At 46.5% G+C, this 15484-nt stretch overlaps 1 protein-coding gene across 1 annotated transcript; it reads left to right on the forward strand.

Annotated features, from left to right (window-relative positions):
• The first annotated feature begins 1721 nt into the window (after nt 1-1721).
• LOC138727091 (E3 ubiquitin/ISG15 ligase TRIM25-like) lies at nt 1722-9120 on the forward strand. Its single transcript, XM_069869259.1, has 8 exons — nt 1722-2480; nt 4361-4456; nt 5008-5241; nt 5349-5371; nt 6546-6697; nt 7151-7181; nt 7419-7454; nt 8252-9120. The coding sequence occupies exons 1-8, from the start codon at nt 1866-1868 to the stop codon at nt 8262-8264; spliced, it is 1200 nt and encodes a 399-aa protein (XP_069725360.1). The 5' UTR covers nt 1722-1865; the 3' UTR covers nt 8265-9120.
• Nucleotides 9121-15484: the final 6364 nt, after the last annotated feature.

Raw genomic sequence — 15484 nt, forward strand, 5'->3', positions numbered from 1 at the left:
TTGTGCTTTGATCACGGAGAGTAAGCAGCTGCCCAGGTGGAGCCAGAGCACCCAAGGAGGAGCAGATGGCTGGAGAGAGCAGAGCAGCTCAGGTTTGCTGGGAGCCGCCCTCTGCTGCCTGCTGGTCAACAGCCTGGGGAGCAGAGAGAAGGCACCTTCTCACCACTTAATAATAGCAATGATTTTAGAGGAAAACTGCCAGGCAATTTGCAGGTAGCATGCACAGCAGCGGGGCTGCAGCAGTGGAGCAGCAACTTGTCTCAGACGGAGTCTGCAAGGGGGGCACGGTAAGTAACCCAGAAAGATCCACAAAATCCCCACAGTTTTCTGCTGGGAGGAACTGCTTCTGCAGACCTAATAGGCTCCGAGCTGATGAAATGGAATTTTTCCCATGCAGCACCACGTTTTGGGGCTGGGATGCACACAGCAGCACAGCAGCCAGCCAGTGCCACTTGCACTGAGGGCAGCGTTTGCACTGGAGGAGATGAGGAAGGGCAATGGAAAGCAGCAGTTGGGGGAACCTTAAAGCAATGTGAGCACCACATACAGCGTTGGTCGCATTCTAGACAACTGTGGGGGAAAAGGGATTAGCAGTAATGAAGTGTGAAGCCACCAACCCCATGGAGAAGAGAAAAAATAATGATAAAGAACACAGCCTGGTTAGGAATGGGAATTAGAAACATCAGTTGGAAAGTACAGTCAGCGTCTGAAACATTCAGTGGGCCAAGGTCATAAGACAGCATTAGGGAGCAGGTAATAGGCAGCAAGCTGAAAATGAACTTGTGCTCTGTTATGGAGGGAATAATTCTACCCACCTCCAGCAGGTGCATCAAGTCAGAGAGGACTGAGAGGCCAATGCCATTAGGAGCAGATTCATATGATGAATTCTTGTAAAATAACTGAAGTAACTATTCTCCTCTGGGCATTTAGCCAAACACAGAGTCTTGCTTGGTTCAAATAATATATGTTTAACAAGTCCTCAGGAACCCAGGGGCAACCAGAGCAGTTGAGTAAAGCCAGCCTTTGCAAACACCACAGACAGCACAAGCTCAGGGACTACTTTTTGTGAGGACACTTACTGCCAGTGTGCTTTGTGCCAACAGCTCCCAGTGGAAGGCTGAGCTTGTGGTACGCCCAGCTGGCTGAGGAACTGCAAGGGCAACTTGCCTTTTTCTCACTGATTTCTCCTCTACACTCAAACAATAATTTTTTTGCATTCTATACACCAAAATGATGTTTAAAACTATACAGGTAGAGTTGAGTCTCTCAAATCTACCTGCAGTGGCTGCTGCTCTGCCTGGTCTCAGGTGGTATGGGAGCAAAGTGAGATAAGCAAGGATAGTGACTCAGTAGAGGGATATTTCTATCCTAGAGTGCCTTTCTGGGAACCTTTACCACCACCCCTTTCAGCTGGCTACAGGTAGGAGACCAGCCTCAACAAGTCCCAGTAAACTTTTCCCCTGCGTTGTCCCTGTTTTACCTTTATGGGAGCATCTGTGAATGTTGTGGAGAAGAACCAGACAAAGCAGAGGGGCTTCCTGGCTTGCTCCAGCCAGGCTCATACTCTTCTCATCCAGGGTTTATCTGTAATTCGCTGCCCCTGGTGTGGGATAGAGGATTTTTCAGGGAGGGCAGAGGGCTGCAGGGGAATTGTCCATCCCGTACCCTCCCTTGCATCCCCTCCTGCCCTGGCCCACAAGAGCTGCTTGCGGGAGGAGCCTGGGAGGGGGAGTGCATGAATCTCTGCAGGGCTGTCAGAGGAAGCACTCACAGCCTCTGGGCTGGGTCTGCAACCGGGGCACAACTCCAAGAAGTCCTTTCAGTTTCCTTTGTTGCAGACTGTCTAACGCAGCATTTTTACAGCCATGGCAAAAGCTAAGAAAGAGCTTGGAGAGGCTGCCGCCCTGGAGGACGAACTCAGCTGTCCCATCTGCCTGTGTCTGTACAGGGACCCGGTGTCGCTGAGCTGCGGTCACAGCTTCTGCAAGCAGTGCATCCAGGAGGTGCTGGGTGCCCAGCAGCGATCCAAGGCCCCTTGCTCCTGCCCCGTGTGCCAGCTACAGCTGGGGCCCGTCCTGAAGAAGAATTTCCAGCTGTGCAGCATCGTGGAGGCATTTCTGGCCACCACTTCCAAAGGACAACAGGGCGAGGGGTCTGTAGAGGGGAAGAAGGAGGTGGTTCTCTGTGACTTTTGCCTGGATCGCTCCCAGCCAGCAGAGAAAACCTGTCTGACCTGTGATGCATCTTTGTGCCAGGCTCATCTGAACAAACACAATTCCAAGGCTTCCCAGCAGGACCATATCCTGGTAGAGGTGGGCACAGGTGGTGTGGCAGAGGAGAGGAGGTGCCTGGAGCATGGCAAGCTGCTGGAGTGCTACTGCCAGGATGAGGGGCAGTGCATCTGCACGCTCTGCTCCATCGCGCCGTGCCACAAGGGCCACAGCATCAGCACCCTGAAGGAGGCACATAACAAACACCTGGTAAGGCGCTCTCCTCTCTCCACGGTCCCTGCTCCAAGCTCCTGACCTGGAGGAATGGGGGGGAAGCATAGGAGGGGCAGTAAGGCTCTCACCAGGGAATGGGGATGGGATGGCATGGCATGGCATGGCATGGCATGGGGGGTGAGGGAAGGCAGGCAGCAGCTCTGGGTGTTTCGTGTCTGTCCCAACTGGTGCGTTGTGCTGGAATTAGCTTGTTATTTCCTCCCCTGTGTCGCCAAAGCAGGCTGGCAGGCTAAGCAGAGGGCAGAGAAAGGTGGTTGGGGCTGCCCGGGAGGAGGGTGGGTGAATCCTGCAGTGGGTGCTGATGTGGGTGTGCAGGCAGGAGAGCAAGCAAGACGCAGGCACAGGGCTCTGCTGTTCCACCCCGCTGCAAACTACCACTTTCTGGCTGGGATTAAGTATTCCTGTAGGGATTAAGAAGCCCTTTCCTCCACAAGAGACTCAGAGACCCTGCCACTGATGAATTTGGTGTTAGGAAACAGCTTTTCCTGCTCAAGGCCCTTCCCCCTGGCTCCTTCTGCCCTAAGTTTTGTTGAGCCAGCGTTCCAACGGGCACAGAGATGGGCCTTGAGGCCCTTGCCTTTGAGTCCAGCTGCTGTCCTTGAAGTGATGCAGAGGCAGCTGAAACTGTGGGGGTAACATGCATTTGGTGTGCTCCCTCACTGCCTCGCATTTGATATTTCTGGGCTCAATTTAGAGCCCAAGCAAAACATCCTGCGGCAACCCCATGCACAGGCAGGAAACATCTGACTCGCTCTGGACCTCAGGATGGGTCTCAGCCTCCTCAGATATTAGCAGAGAGCATCCTTTGCAGTAATTATATCTATCACAAACTAAATTTCTCCCCTAAGTTACATATAAAAAAATCGGAGCTTCCAAAGAGAAGTGAGCTGTGTAGGACAGAGCCATTTCCTTCCTCCCTGGAGCTGGTAAAGGATAAACACTGCTCTGTTTATGGAGAAGCCATCTCCATTGATAAGCTGAGATCTCAGCTGTGTATTCCTCTTGGGTTTTTTTCCCTCAAACCCCCCAGAATAGCCATGGAAATCAGGAATGCAGGTCCTCAGGAGGAATTATAAAAAGGTTTTGGTGCAAGAAACCTCTGTCCAATTTGGTTGTTTGTCTTTTATTTTTTCAAAAATTAAAACTTTTCCAGCTGTGACAGCTATCTCATGGACAACCTAAGCTTTCTGGCATCATTTTCATTAAAGAAACAGGAATGTGGCAGCTGTGCCTGCTGTGGCCATTCATGAGTGCTCAGTGTGTGGAAACACTGCTGGAGGCAGCCAGGACAACCAGAACCATTCAGAGACTGTCTAATCCCCAAAGAACAAAGTTTAATGTTTCCTCTCAAATGTGTTATTGTACCCTATAACAACACTCGATAAGCGTGGGCTCTGTTAAAATGAACAGCTGGGTGAATAAGTACTGCTCTTGTGGTGATCATCAGAAAAGATGGTTGCTTACTACCTTATCCTCAGATCCCAAAGCTGCTACAGATGTGAAAACTAAGGATTTGGATCACATTAAGCACATGCAAAGATTGTGGCATGAACAGAACTTTAACAGATAAAGTAAGATCTACAGATGTAAAGTGAAATTTACTTATTCAAAGGGAAAGTTGTTTATTAACCTACCACATACAAAGTTACACATATATAAAAATTAAACATTGACTTGAAAGATTTCAAGATTATTATATCCGTTTTCTGTTATGCCCTATCTTTATGAGGTGAATACAGTTTATTATAGAAATCACTGGTGAAAGCATGCAGGTAGAAGGTGTTGGTGCCATTTCACCAGCTCCACAAACTGCCAGTCTGCTTTAAAGCTATCTGTGCTGCCTTTCCTTCTGCTAGGGTGAACTCTTGGACACCATGACAAGGCTGCAGGAACATAAAACCTCCTTAGCTGCAACCCTAGAAAACCTTCAGCAATGCGAGAATCAGCTCCAGGTTGGTACACAGATCACCATTAATTCAGAGCATCTTTCCTCCACAAGTTTAAGAAATAAATGATGGCAATTTTACTGAGCAGATGATGAGAAATAGTCCAAAGCAGGGAAAACGCCGGTGTCAGAAACTGCCAGAAGCCAAGCTATCTCACAGCCTCCCAGCAGAGCTTTCTGCAGCAGGAGCCAGCTGGGAGATGCCACCATTTATTTTGGTTGCATGGACCAGGTTGCAGGACTGGCAGACAACAGGTTGTACAATTCATTTTTATGTTTTCTATCTGTTAAATAAAAGAAAAACAATTTGAGTCTGCAAGTGGGATTTTCAGTGTCTACCGATACAGTTCTCACACTGAATTTTATCTGATTTTTTTACAATAACATGGTAATTTTCATAACACTCTGTTTAGTCAGGTATTCTAAGTGAATGTTTATTGTCCACTTCCTTCTAAAGCCAGTGCAAGGGACAGATACAATCCTACTCAATGAACAGAGACATTAAGCAAAGCGTTGGGCTTCTAAGCCAGTGCACCATTTTCTTATCTGTTCATTTAGACCAATACAAAAACAGTGACTTCTCAGGTGCAAAAGCTGATTAAAGAGATGCAGACAGAGATTATTCAGAAAGAAAAGAAGATCCTGAGTGACATTCAGTCCAGTGAGAAAGAACAACTGGCACAGATTACCAAAGTGAAGAAGGAAATTGAACAGAGGAGAGATGAGGCTGCACAGCATCTTCAGTCTTTGCAGAAGATGAGAGACCAGCCAGATAGTTTCCTCTTCATCAAAGTAAGCAGCAGTATTCTGCTTTTCTTCATGAATATGCCTATTTCTCAGCCAACTGCCCTTTCTAACAGTTTTGGGTTTTGTTTTTGTTTTGGCAATCCTGTTTCTAGGAATTCAAACTGGCCATGGACAGGTATGTTCCACCTGGATACACTTTTCTTCTTTGAAAAAATACGGTATTGATAACTGGGATCGACACCACCCCACACCCCCTCACACCCCTGCACCTGTGTCCCTCTGTCCTGGAGCCCTATGCTGCAAAGCTACTCCCTATTCCAGCCGAGTTAAAAGGCACCATGTACACACAATTATTGAGAACGGAGAGATATCTGCTTACCGTTTTCCCTGGCTGCTACTCAGTTGCTGGATTCTGAGGAAAACCACTGGCTTTTATTAGCAGGAAAGCATTTTTATTAGAGGTGAAGCCCATAGGGTTCAGTTTACAGCAACACTCTCTTGGATGCGTATCAGTGATACTGCTGCACATTAAGTCCCAGTGAACAGACTTTGGCTGCAGAGGTAGCTGGCTCATTTCCCACCGTTTTTTGCTTCTGCTTGTGTACAACCTTAATAGCCTGAGGGATTTATTATCCCCTCTCTTGAAAATGATACATTTAATTTATAACTTATCACTTCCTAATTGATGCCTGGGTGTCAGCTGTAATTCAATGGTGCAAAGCCACACGAACAATAACTTACAGATCCGTAAGAGATTTTGCTGCAGCACTAAACTCCCCAGACGCATGAAGGGCTAGCTCAAACATCTAGCTAGATTTTAAGATGTCGTCTCTTTAACTCGTACAAATTAAAGCTGGGTTTGCATTTGTATTGTAAGGATAACTTTGAATCACCATGTACCTAGTGGCCGTGCTGGCAGCAGCACAGTGTATTACTCACAGCTGTGTCAAAATTTAGCCTACGGGATCAAAGTCATTTTCCAGAAGCTTGGAACCAGTCAATATATTTGGCACTTTCTTTCTATCACAACAGTGGTTGTATTAGAACAGTAAGAGCCTTCCTGCAGGCAAGTCAAAACACTATTTGCACAAGGGTATTAGCAAAATGCCTGTCCCTTTCTTATTTTCCTCATTTGAAAGTTCCCATTTGGGTTTGGTAAGCAAAAGGCATTGCTAAATAAATAACAATATATAACAATTGCAAGCCACTTAACCTCAGAGAGCTGATGAGCTGATATTTCATGTTGCCAAAGCACCCTCTTCTTTGTTGAGTCCTTCTTAACAAAGGAGTTTGATAACTTTCTAATGCTAAATGTTTTTTTCTTGGTGAAATGACTGTCTGCGCCCTAGGATCATGATTCAGGATTCTGAGCAAGCCAGACTGCGCGCCAGCAGGATAAAAGTGGTGGCAGTACAGATGGATCAGGACAAGATCAACGACTCCCGACGCTTGATGCAGGACTATCTGCGTGAGCTGAGCTCGCTGCTGCAAGGCATGCTTGGTGAGTGACCTGCCAGCCACGCGCCACTGACCCTTAGGAGAAAACAACAAGCAGTGGGTTTCAGTGAGCCAGGCTGACAGCCACCAGCCACTGGCTTCTTCATATGGGGTGTGTGCATGGCCTTGAGGGGCTGATGAGGATTCAGGTGGGATCTTGGGGGTGTTGGAAAGGAGAGGGCAATGGGGGCAGAAAGACTGTTTCTGGAGAAAAGGAAGAGGTCTGCTCCTAACCACTGTAAGGCCAGCTTGTCCTCTGTCCAGTGTGGTTTCCTGCTCCCACCTACCTCCTGCATCTTTGGGTGCTCAATCACGCTTTTGAAAACCATCCTCTTCAGTTGCCCAACCCCATCCCTCCCTAGTTTTTCCCTGATCATGAGCTCCAAGGGTACAGTACCAAGTTCCAAAACTGAATGCATTGTCAGCTTTGTAAAATGTTCTTTTCCATCTTTCTTAGAGGTACTCACCAACCAAATTAAGTGGAACAGGTAAATCCTTTTCTTTACTTACAAAATGTTCCCTACAAATTTCTCCAGCAGTCGTTCAATTAAGGACTGCGTTCTATGCTCCTCCACTTTGGTCTCAAGGAGCGGCAAGCAGAGTATAGAAGGCTGTCCTTCATCTCAAAGGAGAGGGTCAGACCTATTAACAGCTCTTATTTCGTTATTAACAAGATGTGATTTGTGTTTTATGAGGCACTAACATTTAACACTATTTCTTTACAGAAGGTTTGCAGAGATCTTTCGGCACTTCCAACACCCGTAAGTGTTCAAAAATACTAGTTATTCCTCAAGACTCTAGCCTGGGGCTGTCCCTCTTGCAGAGAAAATACCTCACCTAAAAATGTGAACGGCATTTTATTGCATGCACCTCCTCTCCTTGCCAGAGGTGAGACCAGCAGAAGTGCAGCCTCAGGGCACAGTTCTCAAAACCTGCAGTGGGCAGAAATCTCTGGGAACTCACCAGAGAAATCATTTATCTTCACTCTGAGGGAGAGACTGAGTTTGCTTCAGTAGAAATCTGAGCCTGCTCCAAGGAAAGACTGTGGAGGGATTCCCACGAACCTAGCAGGAGCTGGAGCAAACCCAGTGCCTGAAAGATTCCCAGACAAATCTAAATACTGCAGGAGAAACTAAATCTGTAAGCAGTATTTCTCTTCACATAGCACGAGTTCAATGCTCAAACAGATTTATGATGGGTACAGTGGTGCATCTGTTCTACAAGCTTTGTTTAAAGAGAAATTATTTAGAAGTTATGGGGAAGATTTTTTAATTGCTGCAACTGAAGCTCGGTTTGCAAACAAGTTTTTCTTAATTCATAAATTGAAAATAAAATCCTAATTTCTTCAACACTTTTTAATTTTTGGAGAGGAAAAATATTCTGACAAGTATTTCTTAGGGATGGGTCAATGCTAAAATTCTACTTCAGAAGGGATGGGTTTGACAACAGCTGTTCAATGGGGAGGTTGAGGACAATGTAGTCTTGTCCTAAATGCAAACATATTTGTTTTACCAGACACATTTGAAAAAACAGAAATAATCTTGCTTTCCTTTTTCAGTAATTCTAGATGACAATGGATGAAGAATACAAGAGGGATGGCATGCAAGCAAGTGATTTAATGCAGTTTCAATTACACACCGCAGCTTAACAATACAGTTGTTTTAACAATACATTTTAACATGCCAACCTCAAATCTGGAGGTATATTTTTAAATCAGTGCACACGGACATTTATTTGTCTTGTGAGCTCAGTCTTCTACAGCCATGTTAATGTCTGTGTTTGATACAGAACAAGACGGTTATTCAAAACAGAGGAGGGAAAAGAAATTTTTTTTTTCTAAGGCAATGCAAAGCTGTACTCGGAAGTAACTTGTCAGATATGTTACTAACATAGAAATAAAATATTACTTTATTATTACAGGAAGTTCAGCTTTTCTATCTCATCTATTTTCACATCGTAAAACCAACAGAAACGATTCAGCATGCTAAATGACCGGTGTGAACAAAGTGCATGATTCAAATGTGCCCAGAAGTAAGGGAGAGAGGAAAAAAGAATTCAGAATTGACATGGAAAGAAAAAGTTAAATATTGTCAAAAATGTCCCTTACAATAGGGACCTGCCAAACATCTTGACCTCCCCTGCATACCTGCTATTAAAAGCAATTTTGCAGTATATGCAAATTTAGAAAAGAAGTGCTAAGAATTACCATGAATATAAGAAAATCTCTAACTGCTGTTGTTTTCCAAACTGTGGACTATCACCTCATAGTACTAACGATACTTGTGCGCTATTAGTGACTGTCGTTGTCATTATGTGGCTGGAGAATCAAATAAATGGCTATAGATACAGATAAGCAAGGCTGTCTGATTTCGTATCATCTCCAGGAATTCATTGTTGAGAACATTGTTTGTGGATGGCTGAAGCAGAAAGCTGTTCCGGACCATGCCTCAGATTTGAATTATCACATTTGAGACAAGTGATCTTTGTAGCAAAGAATTCATTACCCTCATACAAAACCAGGGCAGTAAGCCTCTAAGCTACATTTTTAACACTTCTTCATCGTGTTCAGAGGGCCGTGCAAAATACCACGGTCTGCAGCGTATGAAGCTGCTTTACTGGCCACATCTCCATGCGTGCAGATATTCTTTTCTGATCAAGCTCACGGTGTGCCTTCCAGATGTAGCTCTCAACACACGTCAACTGCCCTAAAGGATTTTGCAGACACTGCCAGACAGATAGGCTCACTCCTTGTTGCTGCAGGCTGCTCTGTGCCCAGCTGTGCTTCAGGTCCAACAACGTAGGTTCACAACCTTGGTGTTTCTCCAAATGATAAAAATATTCTACTGCAAACCAGGGTTGCTGACGTAAACATTTTTAAGAAAGAAAGGCTAAACTTCTGGGTGCTTCTACATAAATCAGGATTCATGGCGACAACTCTAGTCTGTCACTTGTGATAATGAGCATATCCTGAATGGCAGGGATTAAAAACAATAAACTCAGCAAAATCCATCTCAGATTTAGAGTAACAGCTCCCTTCATGGTTTATACGGACTCGCCAAGCTGTAACAGATCTGCAGTCCTTACTCTGCTGCATGTATCAATCGTCAGCATAACAGAAAATGCATGGCCAGATTTTGGGAGCTCAGCAGTAGCTCAAGGTCACTTTGCAAATGCTCCCTATTGCTTGAAGCCAGTGACCCAAAGGACAGCTGCTCTCAATCAGTCAAATGAGGCAAACAAAATAAACTTGTCCCTCAGCATTTTTATTCCGTGGGCTTCTCTGTGGCTGCCAGGTAGTTACTGCTGCTTTCACCCCAGGTGAAGGAGCTGTGACCAACCAATGCGATTCGGTGCTGCTGCAGCAGACAGCAAGTTACTGCACTGCTGCAAATCACTACAGAGAGCAGGACGTACTCAAGCACAATATTTTAAGTAACTCCCTCCTCACTATCTCACAGCACATCCTACATTGCCTATACTTTGGAAAAGTCAGCATCTCTGTAGCCCCTTCTGAAATACCAGTTTAGCGTTTTCTCAGTGGAAAAGTTATAAACCTTTATTCCTGTGCCTGGGGGAGACCGAGAGCACCACTCTCCCCCATGCCAGCAGAGAGAAAGGGCAACTGGCAGCAGGGTGCTGAGCAGTCCCTGTTCTCCCAGGCAGCTGCCCTCCCCAGCATGCTTCTGGATATCCCTCTATCCCCTTGCCTACCAGTAATTCTCATTTTTCTAAAATCATTTCTGACAGTCTTGGAGAAGCCATGATGATATTTACTTTCCTCAGGGAGGATGAGTTACTGACTGCACCTTTCCTCCAATGCCAGCTGTCAGCTCCCTGAATCTCTGAGCCCCTGGCGGAAACCTCTGTGACCCATTTAGAGAAGGGTCGTCACTGAAACCTTCACCGCAGATGTCAATCCAGCTCTCATGAATGGAGTCACATCCACAAGAGGCTTTTAGAAGGGCTGGGAGCAGTCCAGAAGGAAGAATGCCTGCAGCAGGGTAAGTAAGGGCTGGTTGTGTATTAAGGAAGAGCACTGCATACCTGACTAGACAGTTGTAGCTTCCTTTGAAGAATCGATCACAGATAATAATAGCATTCAACAAAGACTAAAGTACTTAGCATAACTAAAACCCAGGGCCAATGGGACTTATTGACCAAAACAAAGACGATTGTCTGGATGGAACTTGCCTAGCATCTAATTTGGAAGGAAAAGTGCTGTAGTTCTTCACTGCCAGACTTGGCAGTGACTTGGCACACTTGCCAAAACAGAGCAGAAGAACTTGATTCTATTGTAGGCATTACAAATGTGATCCAGGAGATAAGAGCTTTATAACCTCTGCTATATGGCAAATGCAAAGGATTTAACTTCAAGTAGATTGGAAAAAAAGTTTTTTAAATACTGCTGTAGGCTCACAAAGCTTTTAGAAGAAAATTAACATCTAGGAAGGTAGATTTTCTGAGTTAGATAGTAAGCTGATGGTGCAGCTGATTTCCCCTATACATTTACCTGCTATGGTATTAGCAATGATTGACTCCTCTGAATTTGAGACCTGTTGTATTTTTGATACCCTATGCATTAGTCTTGAGGAAGCAGAGAGCTGAAAGACTAGATGAAAGCAATGTAAGAAAACACACTGGAGTGCAGCAATTACTTAACCAAGCCTTCTAACCCACAACAACACTTTGAAAATTTTAACACCTAATTAGTTTTTTACTTTAGGAGACAGTATTGGACCACAGCATATACTGAGAACGTAGCAATTCTGCATAGATGTTTGCAAAGAACACTCTTAACAGCAATACAATTGTGAGATACATAGTCCCGAGATAGGGACAGAGCTTATTTCTGGTTCATTATCTTTATGGCTTAAGTATTTTGATTACCTAAGGACTCTGATTCATTGCATCTTTCATTATTTATTATGCTCTCTCCCCTCCACCCACTTCATTTTCACTTGGCATTTGCCTCATACTTGATGGAAACCATTAGAGGGGTGGAGAGTGAAGTAGCTGATTTTATGGCTCTTTTTTAGCTTTTGCCAAGCATTACATGGTGTGGCTGAATCTATAATCGAATGCACAAATAAAATGCATTTCAAAAAGTAGGACAGACCTCTCTCTGTTACTTAGTCTGGTGGGTTTTCTAAGTCAGACATGCCACATCTAGACCTTTATGTGTCTAACAGTAGAGGCCTCTAATATCAGCAGGTTAGACATCAAACCCACGGATACTGCAATGATTTTGCACACTGGAAGGTGCAGGAGGTCTTGAATAAGGTGGACCTAAGGCCACTGATTGCTCTCTACAAAGGCTCAAGTTCAAGAACTGGGTAGTTTAATGTTATTTGTGTTTTGTCCCTATTTCCTGTCTATGAACATTTGCTTGGGTGACCAGACAGTCTGCCGGCATAGGGAGGCAGGTTTGTATGAGCTCTGATATGCAGAGAGATCTCACTTTGTGGGTAGCAAGCCTGGCTGTTCGCATCTTCTCCATCTCCTTGAATGTGGAACTTCATGCAATTTTTTGCAAATGTAGGTCTGAATACCAGTGAACAACAACTTGTACAGGGAAGGAAGGACACAGACAGAAAATAACATGGTTTTAGCCGCTCTCACCATAGCCCATCTGTCCTACCACTGAGCTGTACAGCCGGCAGGACCGAGGTAGTGGGCAGAGAGGTAGTAGGAAGACTAACAAAAGCAGGAGGTCCACACAAGCCTAGGAGGCGGGTGGCATAAACCAGCTGAGAGCTGGGGTGCCTTTATCTGCTGGCTGATAAAGCAGAGATGGAAACCTGGAGAGGACTGAGAACCAAGGAGAGCCATTGCAAAGGGGTTTTACTGGCAGTGCAGTGAGGGGTGTTAAGATTATCCCATGCAGCTCACAAAGGACCAGGGATGAGCAGAGCTGTGTGAGAGCTGCTGGACAACAGGCAAGGTAGGACACCTTCCTCAGCTGCAGGGGCTGCCCAGCAGTATGTGCCTGGTGGAATAAAACAGCATTTTTCAAGATCAGTTTGTAGTCCGAGAAGCTGATCTCTGGAGGTCTGATATCACAACAATGATGGGGCAGTCTTGAGAATGGGAAGCAGCAGGTTTGGCAGGCAGGGTGAGTGGGTTGTGCAGATGGCACATGCTAGTGTTTGTGTGTCAGAAAGATCCAGCTTGCTGTTCTTGGCTGGAGATTCTGAAGCACGAGGAGCCCAGAAGCACACTTTTCCAAGGCCAAAGGTTCCCTTAGCACAGAAATACATTAACTGTAAAACTTAACATACCTTAAGTTGGAAGTTAAATGATTCACTTATATATCAAATATTTAGGAGGATTTTTTTTCTCCCACTTCTAAGAAAATCAGTGTACAGTAAAAAGAAAACAAACCCTAATAATAGCAGTGATTCAGAAAAAAAGTGTTCCAAGAAGATATGAATTCCCAGTTTCTTCCATGAAGACATGATGTATTTGATGATCCAAGATGTTCCATAGCCAACGCCTCCAGAACAACAATGAAAATGCTGTAGCGACTGTTACTCGGTTTTGTGGTTTCTTACTAGGCTTCTCAACAGTCCCTACACAAAAGGCTCTTCTTTGTCATAGATGTCGCTCCTGTCACACTGGTAGTCTTGCAGTCTACTTATACTTCAAACTCAATTAAAACTCCTGTGGAAATCCCTAGGAGGACTGGGAAGTCAGGGCTACTAATGCTTTTGATAGTGGGTAGTCAAGGAACTCTTTATTTCCGTTGCAACTTGCCTGTCCTCATTACCATGACATCTAGTTAAACCCTTGTGGAAAGGGTAAATGTTTGCTATTGCAAATTTCTCTGTTTCTACAGCAAGATTCACAGTATTTGCCTAACACCAGAAGACACAAGCAGGGATTCTGCAGGACCGAAGCTGGTGTCTCTTTCCCCGGCCACATATTGACAGGCTTTCTGGCAGCTTGAGGTTCTACCTGAAATGCAAATATTAGGCAATGTTCAGTTTCTGAGAATGTCTGCTTTTCTGTGCAAGCAGCAAGGAAAGGCTGGGTACAGCCCCTCTAACCTTGAACCTCCAATCCAGAGGTAAAAAAAAAAAAGTACTGAACAGAAAACCTGGTGTTTTTCAATACTGATATTGTAAAAGTTCAGCTGCTTCTCATAAGGCTTGTTCTCCAGCCCCTTCACCAGCTTTGTTGCCCTTCTCTTGACATGCTGCACCCCTCAATGTCCTTCTTGTACTGAGGGGCCCAAAACTGAATCCAGGATTTGAGGTGCAGCCACAGCAGCACTGAGAACAGAGGGACAATCCCTTCCCTGCTCCTGCTGGCCACACCATAGCTGATACAAGCCAGGATGCTGCTGGCCACCTCAGCCACTGCTGGCTGTAGGGTAAGGAGCACAATCATACAATTGCAGAATCAACGAATGGTTTGGGTTGGAAGGGACTTTAAAGATCATCTGGTTCCACCTCCTGTCATGGGCAGGGACACCTCCCACTGACCAGGCTGCTCAAAGCCCCATCCAACCTGACCTTGAACACCTCTAGGAATGGGGCATCTACAGCTTCCCTGGGCAACCTGGGCCAGGGCCTCATCACCCTCATCGTGAAGAATTTCTTCCTATTATCTGATCTAAATCTTCTCCCTTTCTAATTTAAAGCCATCCCCCCTTGTTATGTCCCTGCACACCCTAATTAAGAGTCCCTCTCAGCTTTCCTGCACCCCTTTTCAGCACTGGAGGCTGCTCTAAGGTCTCCCCTTCTCTTCTCCAAGCTGAACAACCCCAAGCTTCCCAGCCTGTCCCCACAGCAGAGCAGCTCCAGCCCTTGATCATAGAATAGAATCACGGAACAGTTTGGGTCGGAAGGGACCTTAAAGGTCCAGGTCCAACCTCCTGCCATGGAGGAAAGGGTCATTGGGCACTGGCACAGGCTGCCCAGGGAGGGGGTTGAGTCACCTTCCCTGGAGGCGTTTAAAGGATGGGTGGACGAGGTGCTAAGGGGCATGGTTTAGTGATTGATAGGAATGGTTGGACTCGATGATTCGGTGGGTCTCTTCCAACCTGGTTATTCTGTGATTCTATGATTCTATGGGCAGGGACACGTCCCACTGGATCAGGCTGCCCAAGGCCCATCCAACCTGGCACTGGACACCTCCAGGGACGGGGCAGCCACCACTGCTCTGGGCAACCTGGGCCAGGGCCTCTCCACTCTCATAGCGAAGAAATTCCTCCTCAAGTCTAGTCTAAATCTGCCTCTTTCCAGTTTATACCCCTTGTCCCCCGTCCTATCACCACAAGCCTTTGCAAGCAGCCCCTCCCCAGCTTTCCTGTCGCCCCTCCAGGTCCTGGCAGGTCGCTATATGTCCTGCTCGGAGCCCTCTCTTCTCCAGGCTAAGCAACCCCAGCTCTCAGCCTGTCCCCGCACGACAGACGCCCCAACGCTCGGGCCGCCCCCCGGCAGCCCGGCGGCCGCTGTGTGCGGGGCGGCCGCTGCCCCGGGGCTCGGGGGCGGTGGGAGCGGTGGCCCGGCCCCCGGGGGCAGAGCCCGAGGCCGCTCCGCCCGCCCTGCCCGGCGGCGCCGCGGTGAGTGCGGGGAGGGGGAGAGCAGCGCGCAAAGACCTCGGAGCGCTGAAAAGTGGGGGGCAGGAAAGCTAGGGAGTGTGTTTCTCGGTCACGGAGTCCCTTCCGACCCGAGCTGTTCCGTGACTCGTGTTGTAGGAGCGAGGGCTGGAGCTGCTCCGCTGTGGGGGCGGGCTGGGGGAGTTGGGGTTGTTCAGCTTGGAGAGGAGACGGAGAGACCTCCGAGCA

This window comes from Phaenicophaeus curvirostris, chromosome 15, assembly GCF_032191515.1.
Source record: "Phaenicophaeus curvirostris isolate KB17595 chromosome 15, BPBGC_Pcur_1.0, whole genome shotgun sequence".
Classification (NCBI taxonomy): Eukaryota; Metazoa; Chordata; class Aves; order Cuculiformes; family Cuculidae; genus Phaenicophaeus; species Phaenicophaeus curvirostris.

Bases quoted from the DNA above. Each gene is read 5' to 3' on its own strand.
- LOC138727091 (XM_069869259.1), top strand. From the start codon at position 1,866: ATGGCAAAAGCTAAGAAAGAGCTTGGAGAGGCTGCCGCCCTGGAGGAC. The intron at 4,457-5,007 runs GTTGGTACACAG...CTGTTCATTTAG, and splicing joins AATGCGAGAATCAGCTCCAG to ACCAATACAAAAACAGTGAC. The intron at 5,242-5,348 runs GTAAGCAGCAGT...TCCTGTTTCTAG, and splicing joins ATAGTTTCCTCTTCATCAAA to GAATTCAAACTGGCCATGGA.